Source organism: Gymnoscopelus microlampas, assembly GCF_963454915.1.
Source record: "Gymnoscopelus microlampas genome assembly, chromosome: 14".
NCBI lineage: Eukaryota > Metazoa > Chordata > Actinopteri > Myctophiformes > Myctophidae > Gymnoscopelus > Gymnoscopelus microlampas.
Window position 1 is genome coordinate 12,153,631 of NC_139951.1, and position 11,612 is coordinate 12,165,242.

The following is an 11,612-nucleotide window of genomic DNA, read 5'->3' on the forward strand; positions in this document are numbered from 1 at the left end:
GTAATCAAACTTCATTGCACTCAATATTCCAGCTCATATTTACAAAACAGTGCAATTGCTGATCTTGCTGTTGTAAAGACACTGATATAAAACAACATGTTGCAACGCAACTACTTTTACTTAAGTAAAGAATGTGAGTACTCTGCACTACTGGTAGTGAAATATTCCCGTAGTAGTGTGAGTGCATTTGCTTACTACATAGCTATATAAAGAATCCACCTAATTGTACAGTATTGACTTTTTCAATACAAGATAAGTCCTGACCATAATGACATGGCCGGGTTTCCCAAAGAGCTCGTGCGTAGAGCATCGTCGCAGGTCCGACGACGGGTCTAACGTGTGACGTCACATGCTTCGCAGTACCATAGCAGGCACGTAGATTTCAGGTCATGCGTGGCCGTACGCAGCTTGCGCAAGCGTCTCCTACACAGCTGGGACTCGGCCAAACCTACGCTCTACCCTCATTAGTAGCAGGTGGTTGTGCCCCTGCGTGCCATCTAAACTGGCTGCGATTGTGGTAAAAGTACATTCGTGAGACAGAATGCGCGCAGCATACTCCCCGCCCACAGTAGGAGGGGAGTACTGTCCTACGAAGCATTTTGTAACGAGCGCCCTGGACCGCGTGTAACACCCATCGTTCAATGAAATCTATGAAAAGACCGACACACACACACACACACACACACACACACACACACACACACACACACACACACACACACACACACACACACACACGTGTGTATGTGTGTATATATATATATATATATATATATATATATATATATATATATATATATATATATATATATATATATATATATATATATATTACGGCCGGGCCGGGCCGGTGCGTAAAAGGGCGAGCGGCTGCAGTGCTTCGTCCTCTATGCATGAACCCGAAGTTTACAAATCGTAATCTCACGGATGATCCGATCATCTAATAAAAATATTAAGCACATGCCAAGTTAACTAAAGGTATATAAATGATGCTGAGCTAAATATGTTTCCTTGATTTCGAAGTTTTATAGTTAAACGTTATGATGAAAGTGCAGTTCCTCTCACAAAGGGGGTGCGTTCGGATATTACGCACCGGAGCACACTCGCCTATTAGTTTGTATTGGCCAGTGCGCTCAGTGCTGTATTTTCAAACGCACCCTTAAAGTGACAGCTGTTGCGCTCGGCGAGCGCAACAGCGCATCTACAAGCTTGTGACACGTTGTGAGCTTGTAGATCTGCTATTTTCAAAAGATGTTTTAACCATTCATAAACATGGCGAGCTGTTGCGCTCGCCGAGCGCAACAGCTGTCACTTTGTGAGAGGAACTGCACTTTCATCATAACGTTTAACTATAAAACTTCGAAATTAAGGAAACATATTTAGCTCAGCATCATTTATATACCTTTAGTTAACTTGGCATGTGCTTAATATTTTTATTAGATGATCGGATTATCCGTGAGAGTACGATTTGTAAACTTCGGGTTCATGCATAGAGGACGAAGCACTGCAGCCGCTCGCCCTACCCAAAATAACAGATCTGCAAGCTATCAACACGGCATGTCGCAGTGTGTTTGTTGTATATATGTCTGTTTTTTTGGGGAGGCGTCGCCCGTTACGCGTTAAGCTGTCAATCATGCAGGGGGACGCCCCCTCTATCCTCTGAATTTTTTGGAACGGCGAACAATGGCCGCAGTGTTTATTTAAGATCATTGAAATGTCACCTTAAAAAAATGCATTTTAATACATTACAGAATGTACCTATAAAAATGTAAGTGTCCAATTCATATAAAGGTAAGTTAGATAAAGGTGCGACTTTATCTTAGTATTTTTGCAAAATCCTGTATATATAGATATATGTATGCAAAGGGTGTTTAAACTATAGTAGGATAGCACTACGTAGTTGACGTAGGCTTTACGTAGGCTACGTCCAGGATCTCTTCACGTGCATGCTGTCTCACGAATGTAGTTTTAGCACAGACGAAACGGAACCTACGAAGATGGTGTCTACTGAAGCCAATCATTTCCTTTAACATAGAGGAATGTTCCAGTAGCGATGCCAAGAAGACCCAGAACCAAACCTACTCCACAGAAGACAGCTGGACCTGAAGACCTGCTCTCAGGTATGTCAGGCTCTGTGAACAACACATAGATGATACCCAATGTAACTTATAGCTTTGTATTCACCCAAAATATATGTGTGTGTGTGTGTGTGTGTGTGTGTGTGTGTGTGTGTGTGTGTGTGTGTGTGTGTGTGTGTGTGTGTGTGTGTGTGTGTGTGAGAGAGAGAGAGAGAGAGAGAGAGAGAGAGAGAGAGAGAGAGAGAGAGAGAGAGAGAGAGAGAGAGAGAGAGAGAGAGAGAGAGAGAGAGAGAGAGAGAGAGAGAGAGAGAAATTTCTTTCATACATCTCTATCCAAATAAGACAAACACTGACCATATGGTATGGAGCCTATTATCATCAGTGTAAGATTTTTTTATAAGAAATGGATATTGGACAATCAGAAGCATTGGATAGTTTGGATACAAATTATTATTGAATTGTTAAGCTTGTTCTCACCCCAAAACCGTGTCTCGGTGCTCCCCTCCAGAGCGTCATGCTCCACCGTACAGGCATAGATGTCTCCCTCCTGGGGGGTGAAGTCCAGGGTCGCGATATGGCGGAAGGTCCCATCAGGATTTGCTAAATATGAGAGAACAGGATCTTCCACAGCGACTTCTACGTCATTCTTGGTCCACCTCACTTTGATGTTAGGAGGGAAAAAGTGGTTGACAAAGCAGATGAGAGTGTTCTCCACGCCCATCACCTCTTTATCTTTGGAGTAGATGGAAGCTTCAGGGGCATCTGAAGGTTAAAGTCACAGTTAATAATAATTTATTTTGCACAATATTAGACTGTTGAATTCTTTATTAAATAGTTTGAATAGAATAGTTCTGAAATAACGCAGTTCTCAAACATTTTCAATTTTTTCATACCAACAAGGACCTCCAAATTGATAGGCTATTTGGACCCCCATCTGAAAAGGTTATTGTGCCAGGGGGACCCCCGTACAAGATTTGTGATGTTAGAAGATTTTCAAGATTATAAAAAAATATTGGATGGGCCAATAGGGATATTAGAAGAACATTTATTCACTAAAAAAATCAAATCATTCTACTAGGCTTAGCCTGACATTCAGCCTGAATTTTCATTTTGTTTCACTCCATTATTCAGGGGGCTGGAGCCAGGCTACTATAGGCCTGCTCCTGTGAAGTTATTCTGGGTGGGATTAATACAAGATTAAATATGTTGGAAATATAAGGAGAAACGTTTACATTTTTACATGCTTTCTGATAATGCTCTGTGGTATTACATTTACATACAGAGAGAGAGAGAGAGAGAGAGAGAGAGAGAGAGAGAGAGAGAGAGAGAGAGAGAGAGAGAGAGAGAGAGAGAGAGAGAGAGAGAGAGAGAGAGAGAGAGAGAGGTACTGCTACTGAGCAAATTTAGAGAGTGGTTAGGACAATGTTTACCAGATTCCCTACAATTTTGTCCTCTGGGAGATACTGTATACTTCTACCACATGGAGTCAGTAAAGCGCAACTTGGACTATTAACTGCAGGTCTCACTAATTCACTAATCACTAATTTGTTGAAAATGAATTTTAAAAAAGATGACAAAAAGATTATTCTAAATTATAAAAAAATGGTTCAAACTTAGAAAAACAAAATAATAGTTTTGAATAAAATTTATGAACCATGTTTTTCCAAAATATTTTCAAATAGCCAAAATATAAGAGTGGCTAGTTAAACTGTTCCTATTTTTTTCTGGATCCCCCCCCCCCCCCCCCCCTCCGGAACAACATCAAGGACCCCACTTTGAGAACCACAGGGTTAAAAAACTTGACTTACCTTTGGCCTCTTCAATAGTTTGGTCATTTTCCCACCATTCCCTTGGGTATGGGCATTCAGCTTGGTTGCGCCACGCAATCTCGTAGACACGGGGGTTATGTACTGCTGATGGGAGTCTACGAACCCACTCTACCTTTTTCTTCTTAAAGTCTACGTGGTACAATTCATCCCCATCCACTGCCACAGAGACATCAGTATCACCATAAGCAAAGCACCCATATCTATATTGAAGTACACGACCTGCTAAAAAGAAAAAGAAAACATTATTATTACTAATTCAATTGAAAAATACATTTTCTTTCATTTTCGAAGTAGCTCTTAGGCTATAATCAGTAATTTTTGGTAACTGGGGCGAAGACCCTCCTTTAAGGCAATATAAGACCTCAATGGAAACAAGTCCACTGGACTTTTTTTGTGTGATCCTTTTAGACTAAGTGTATATGACTGTACTCATGCTGTTTGCATTTCTGTTTAATCAAATATTCAATCAATCAAAAGTGTTCTGGAGAAAACATACTCTGATCATTCCTGTTCTCTCTCTTAAGTTTTCAAAAATGATCTAGTTCACTTTGCTTTCATCAAAGTGAATGATGTGAGGGCATTAAGATCACTTGCAAACTAGGCTATAAGATCGGGAATATTATGAACAAAATCATGTACTTACTTGCACACACTTGTGCACAGGTGCAAACGGCTCCGGAGAAAAAGAGCATAATTTCAAAGTACATTCTTGTTGAATGGCACTGCTACTGTAGATCTACTGTATTAACTTGCATACTGACTGTACATTGAAAAGGAGGAAGCTACTTGATCTCGTGGTGCTAACAGATCATTATTTTTCCTCATTCCTACACCTCATGCATGGTGAAAAAATAGAAAGTTGTCAAGTGGGTAAATCAAACACACTACCTTTACTAAAGCAAACAACCTTTATAATTATTTTAGTTGCCTTTGGTTCAAGATTACATAACTTTTATGGGGTAGCTAGCCTACAGTGGTGGACTACTTTTTTTTTTTTAAAGTAAAAGTATCAGTATGTAGAAATACTTTGTTACAAGTAAAAGTCCAGAATACAAAATTTACTGTAAAAGTACAAAAGTATTGGTATCAAAATATACTTAAAGTTCAAAAGTAAAGTACTCATTATGCAGAATGTCTTGTTTCAAGTTTTCAAATGTATAAAAATCTTTTGAAAATTGCAGATCTACAAGCTCACAATTAAGTGTCCCATTGCAGCATTGTGAGCATGTAGATCGGCTATTTTCAAATGGCCGAAATGTATATAGGGAAATGTATAAATGTTTTGTAATAATAATCAAAATCTACAAAGTAACTATACTAAAGTTGTCAAATAATTGTAGTGGAGTAAAAGTATGATATTTGCCTCTGAAATGCAGCGGAGGAGAAGTAAAAGTACTGACAATTGGACATACTCCAGTAAAGTAAAAATATCTCAAAATTGTACTTAAGTACAGTACTTGAGTAAATGTACATAGTTACTTTACACCACTGCACCTCAGATGAAATCCTAATTAACTGCTTCTAAATCTAAAATGAAGGAATTGGAGTATTAATTAATTAATAATATATTTAGGATGTCAGTGTTTTGAATTAACCACTTTTAATCCCTATTTTGGGAATGTCATTATAAGTAAACATTTTCAAAAACTTTCACAATTTAAAAATAATAAAAAGAAAAGTGAGTACAAAAGGTTGAAAAGTATTGTAACATTTAACAATAAAGTGGGGCCTGCAGAAAATACATTTTCAACAGGAATGCCGATACAGGGGTCAAATAACCTCAAATAAACGTTCTTGCCAACCACCTTCTGGAGTAGCTACAGTGCAATTGCTTAATTACAATTTCCTAAAAAGTGCAATGTAATTTGGATCATGTGTATGATGTATTAATGTTTATTTCTGAACCAGTGAATGGCATGCTGTTGTGCTATAGCTGTTGTCCGGCACATCCACAAAATAAAACAAAATGATAACTGGTGTTATGTAACTCCTGGAAAAGAAAAGGAAATTGGCACCGATAAACAAGCCACAGTTAAAGGGGAACAAATTGTGATGGCATGAGGAAGAAATCCGAACTTCAATCGAGCACTAGCCTGAGTATCTGTTCAGAGAGTGGGCGGGGAGCACTGGTGGCAGTTGCCTGGCAAGATAAACGACTACATTTGACATTTGACACTTTAAACCTGGCGTCCCTGTAATTATACGCTATAACTTTACATCCCGCAGATTCCCGCTATATACTACTTTCTTATTGTAAAATCCTATTGTAAAATGAGGAATCTGTTGTTCTATCTGTCCTCATCACTTTTTCTCATCAGTGGGTTGTGTTCACGATCTGTAGCCTACTTGCTTGCACATGGGCAGTGACCATTGGCATAAGAAGGGAGTGAGGAAGGTGATTTTTCACTTTTCCCAAATTTAAGTGGTTTATTTGCATTTACGTTTACTCAACTAGAAGTAAAAAGCAAATTGTACATACTCCAGTAAAGTAAAAATTCTACAGTACTTGAGTACTTGTACTTTGTACTTTGTTATCTGGGGGTGGGGTGGGGGTGTGGAGATGCTTTCAGGTAGGACGGGGCCAAATCCCCAAAAGGCTATTTTTTTTAGTAACAATAAATGAACACATCAACTAATAAGAGATGCTCTGTGTATAGAGTTAAGCCCTATGTTTTGTAAAGTCTTCCAAACATCATTAAACACAAAAATAGACCCCAGGTCATGGAAAACCAGAAAATACACAGAAATACCCAAGAAAACTTGTCCTGCTTGATTTGATTTTAGACCTCAAAAGTGATGACTATGTTGTTGTCACACCTAAGGAGGAGGGAGAACTATTGTGAGGCTGTGGCAACATGAATTCATTTCCTTGTTTTTTTCTTTCCTCGTCAGTATTGTGCTCCTGTGCACAAGTTAACATCTCACGACATAGAACCTTTATTGTTGGAGACATTTGTTATGAAAGCATGTATGTCAAGAACTTCCTTTGTTTGGTTACTTTCTCTCTTCTCGGTCTGGGTGAGTGAAAAGACTTAGTATGTATTTTTTAAATATTAAATTCCATTTGTTTGAAAGTTGGGTAGGCCTACTACCTATTCAGAGTTGATGTTTTTGTTTTTTTAGTATAAGTACCATCAATACTTATTTGTCTTTCTATTACAGTTTCTCCAAATGGATATTATGTGCATACAGTCGGCAATTGTTTATACAAAGGTCCTGGTCTTGAGGAAGTGGAGCTTTACATAGTGCACTCTTTTAACAAAGAAATAATAATGACCTGGAACAGCACTGAATTACACTGGACAGGACGCACAGCCAAAGGCATAGCAACAGCAAACAGATGGAGTTATGAACACCCTGAGTGGGAGAAAGCAGAGTTAACACTATACAAGCTCTGGTTGTGTGATAACAACACCAATTTTATGAAAACAAATATAGGTAATGGAAGAAATAATCCCATGTGTGTTCATATTAATCAAAATCTCAGGGCATGGGTATTGGAAAATGGCTTGTTAATGTGTTACCATATTTCAATTGGCTTTGTTCCAGGTGTACTAGCAGCTAAACCCAAGATCAAAGTGAGATCAGTGCGCGTACAGAGAGGCAGACATCCATCCATGCTTGTGTGCAGTGCATACAACTTTTTCCCCAAGCAAATCCTAGTCACATGGCTGAGAGACGGCAAGGAAATCACTTCAGATATTAGTTCATCTCAGTTGATGACTGATGGCAATTTTTATTATCAATTCCATTATTTCCTGGAGTACACGCCAAAATTAGGAGAGACAATTACCTGTATGGTGGAACACCCCACCCTCACCGAGCCAATGTTTCAAGACTGGGGTAAGAGTGTTTCATTATTTGTGTTATATGATTCAAATACATTATCTTATTGTCACTGTCATTGACCTTCAAATGTGCAACTCCCATCAGTGCACAAAAGTAAAAATAAATAAATAGAAGAGAATATCCACAATAATATAATAATATAAGAAATATATTTCAACATATAATAAAGTAGCAATTTAGAGATTTATGTTTCAGTGTACTTAGAAAATAATTCAGTTCAAGTATTGTCATACACACCGTATGAGATGTTTCTAAGACAAGATTTCTCCCAAAATGTAGACCCCTCCCTTCCAGAGTCAGAGAGGAATGAAATAATAGTTGGTTCGGCTGGTTTGCTGCTTGGCTTAATCTCCGTGTCCTTTGGGTTGATCCACTACAAGAGAAAGTCTGCGGCACGCACCATTCTGTGCCAAGGTAAGAGTCCTGCTGCACAGAACGCAACCTAGACAGTATTGGGAAAAGTAAAACAATGTTTTACTTAAGTATCAATACTGCAATGTAGTAATAAAATCCGGAAGAGTAAAAGTACAGTACAAAAATCCGGAAGAGTAAAAGTACAGTACAAAAGTATTGGCATCAAAATGTACTTAAAGTACCAAATGTAAAAGTACTCATCATGCAGAATGTCCCATTTCTCAAGTTTTCAAAGACAATAGCAGATCTACAAGCTCGTAGATCGGCTATTTTCAAACGGCCGAAATGTATGTAGGGCTGAAGTGGTTACTGTATGTTTTGTAATTTTAATCCAAATCTACAAAGTAACTAGTAACTAAAGTTTTCAAATAATTGTAGTGGAGTAAAAGTATTTGCCTCTGAGATGTAGTGGAGAAGTAATAGGTGTTTTTACTTTACTGGAGTAAAGTAAAAACACCTCAAAACTGTACTTGAGTACAGTACTTGAGTAAATGTACTTAGTTACTTTACACCACTGCACCTCAGATGAAATCCTTGACTAATTAACTGCTACTGAATCTAAAATGAAGGAATTGGATTATCAATTAATTATATTTAGGATGTCAATGTTTTTAATTAACCACTTTTGTGTAAAAAGAAAATCACAATTTAAAAACAATTGAAAGAAACGAGAAAATAGCTGATCTACAAGCTCACAACGCATCGCAAAGGCTATTTCTGATATTCGTGACATGTCAAAGTACATAGGGCTTAAGTGGTTAACCTTTTACTCAGTTATTATAATTCTTGTTGTGTTGTCTGGAACTATTTGTTTTTGTACTGCTGCCTATCTTGGCCAGGTCTAACTCAAAAAAGAAATCCTCTAAATTCGTACATTTACTATTCTAAGATATAATCTGATTTCAACAGATCGGGTGTTGGTTCCTATTGAAGACCTTTCAACTGTAAGGATGGATGAATCTGAAGAACCAGCACTGTAACTGGTGTGGTGTGTGCATTAATGTAGTGCTCTGAAGAATGATAATATGCCGTTGTAAAATTGCCATAGATCATTTTCGCTCATGATCATAGCAGAGCTCAGTTACGTTCTTTTACTACACTTGTCTTGGAACGAGATGTCATAGGTCAAAATAGGAGTTTCCTGCATGCTAATCAACCTCAAAGGTCTCTGGAAGGTAGCAAAGTGCAGTTATGAACCTGTAAGTATACCTGCAATGTATTAATTCTGGGGCCGGATAATAGCACAAGTGACAACATAGTCAAACATATTAGTTCGGGGTAGCATGTAGTTAGCCATGTTCATTTCTAAACTTCAGACCTCTTTAGAAAGCAGAACTGCTATACAACTGCTATATTGTTAAACGGTGCATCAGGGCGTTACAGTATATTAAACAAGAAATCAAGGAAGTTAACTTACTGATCTATGATACAGGCTGCAGACAGTGAAAGTCAGGAAATAGGGAGAGAAACAGAAGATAGTGAATAAAATGGAAGATAATGAGTGCATGGGAGATAAGGAACAATTACTATTTTGAAAGTTTTTGAGTTTGTTATGACATAAAGACAATGGTGGCTACAAGCCTTATTGATAGATTGCTTATTTTTATTTTGTTTATTGCAACGTGTATTATTTAGATTCTAGTATAAAAGACATGTCTTACTTCTGATGATCGACCTAATTCTCCGTTTGTTTTGTTCAGTTATAAGCAGTCTGTAAGGTAGAGTGGACAATTCAATGCTTTCAAACTAAGTTGTAATAGACCAGAGGGATCTTCTGATCTATTACAATTTAGTTTGACAGTGTTGAATTGCTGAAAAAAACGTAATCAGTTACAGTATGATTTTGGCTGCAAACTCCAAAATAATGCATTTCTGTTTGGGGTCAGAAATAATGACAAGTTCAAACTGGTGGATTAATTCAGCTATATTTGTTTGTAACTGATCTGGCAAAGAACTTGATGATTGTATTGTGTATTGTGTAATGCATTACAGTGTTATAATGTCCATGATGCTGGTTAAAACACTAATCTAGATCATTTGTGAAATACAGAATTTGCTTTCCATATACAGTAGTTAAATGTTTAGATACTGTAGTTACAAAAGGTTGAAAAGTATTTTAACATTTAACAATAATCTGGGGCCTGAGAAAATGCAATTTCTACAGGACTGCCTATAGAGATACAGGGGTCAAATAACCTCAAATAAACTTTCATGCCAACCACCTTCTGGATTTCTTACTTACAATTTCCTAAAAAGTGCAAAGTAATTTAGATTATGTGTATGATGTATTTAGATGGGGAATGTATACGTTTTTGTGTGAACCAGTCAGTGAATGCTGTTGTGCTAGAGCTGTTGTCCAGCACATCCCCAAAATAAAACAAAATGACAACTGGTGTTATGTAACTGATGGAAAAGAAAAGGAAATGGCACCGATAAACAAGTTAAAGGGGAACTAATAGTTAAGGCATGAGGAAGAAAAACAAACAACAATAGAGCACTGGTGACAGTTATGGCAAGATAAACGACTATTGACAGTTGTCATCCATTTCTGAACATCAAGTTGAATATCTGGTTTGGGCTTATGTTGATAAAGTAGGCCTAAAGCTGTTGTTGAAACCCTGTTAGACTGACAGTATAATAACACTTAGCCTAGATTAGTACACACACACACAAGCACCATACTGTAAGCAGCAGCAGACAGACTGATTTGCAGGGATAGATGGGCCAGTGTTCTTTTGGTTTTGACCAGGTTTCTCCTGTTTCATCCGGACCCAAATTTGGTGTTGAAAACAAAATAAAATGTAAAGATATTTTTTTATATATTTTCGTGAATGAAAATGACGAAAAGATGACAGCTTTCTTACTCAGGTTTCGGGAAGTGTAGTTCCAGCCTCTACTATATATAGCATTCAGAGATTGTGGAATAGTACTCTGGCTACGCGAGACTAATCTGGAGGGAGAGTTGATGTTTACTGTTAAACCCTGATGTCTAAACTGATGTCCCAACCCATGGAACTAAAACACCAGTGGAGTAGATCCACTCCTCATCAGACCCTCTGCTAACCCTTCAGCTGAATGAAAAACTAAAACAACGTTTGTACTAAACCAATGATTCTCTCAACCTTTTGAATTTCAAGGTATCACAGTTGCACGAGGCTACAGACCCCCATTTGATACCATGTTTTATCTCTGGGACCCCCTATCTACACTGTAAAATCCTCAGAGAGAGTTTTCATGTCAAAATTATTCAAAATGTTTCACAATGTTTCAAAATATTTTAAAAATAGCCGATATTCAAACTCACAAAGGGTCCCATCATGACACGTTTTGAGCTTGTAGATTGGCTATTTTGAAATAGCCAAAGTACTAGTGGTTCAACTGATTTTGCTGAGGACTGCCTGGAACCCCCTCGAGGACCCTTGGGGATTCCCCGGACCTTACT

At 37.8% G+C, this 11,612-nt stretch overlaps 3 protein-coding genes across 7 annotated transcripts in view; 2 read left to right on the top strand and 1 right to left on the bottom strand.

Annotated features, from left to right (window-relative positions):
• LOC311060658 (rano class II histocompatibility antigen, A beta chain-like) overlaps positions 1-11,612 on the top strand; it is a 36,085-nt gene that overhangs the window by 14,893 nt on the left and 9,580 nt on the right. The window lies entirely within an intron of this gene.
• LOC311060661 (H-2 class II histocompatibility antigen, A-Q alpha chain-like) overlaps positions 1,458-11,612 on the bottom strand; it is a 14,513-nt gene continuing 4,358 nt past the window's right edge. The window contains exons 1-4 of one of the 4 annotated variants that reach the window (XM_084078922.1): positions 4,551-4,661; positions 3,887-4,129; positions 2,556-2,840; positions 1,458-2,132 (exon numbers count right to left, since the gene is read on the bottom strand). In XM_084078922.1, coding sequence (XP_083935048.1) covers positions 2,005-2,132; positions 2,556-2,840; positions 3,887-4,129; positions 4,551-4,614 — 720 coding nt within the window. In that variant the 5' untranslated portion in view covers positions 4,615-4,661 and the 3' untranslated portion in view covers positions 1,458-2,004. Of the gene's footprint in view, positions 2,133-2,555; positions 2,841-3,886; positions 4,130-4,550; positions 4,662-11,612 lie in introns of those variants that run through there. The other 3 variants (XM_084078925.1, XM_084078924.1, XM_084078926.1) reach the window with 3 other exon arrangements.
• The window catches only part of LOC311060663 (membrane-spanning 4-domains subfamily A member 15), a 20,214-nt gene continuing 15,450 nt past the window's right edge, over positions 6,849-11,612 (top strand). Inside the window, exon 1 of one of the 2 annotated variants that reach the window (XM_084078931.1) lies at positions 6,849-6,925. In XM_084078931.1, coding sequence (XP_083935057.1) covers positions 6,874-6,925 — 52 coding nt within the window. In that variant the 5' untranslated portion in view covers positions 6,849-6,873. The remainder of the gene's footprint in view (positions 6,926-11,612) is intronic. The other variant, XM_084078928.1, reaches the window with a different exon arrangement.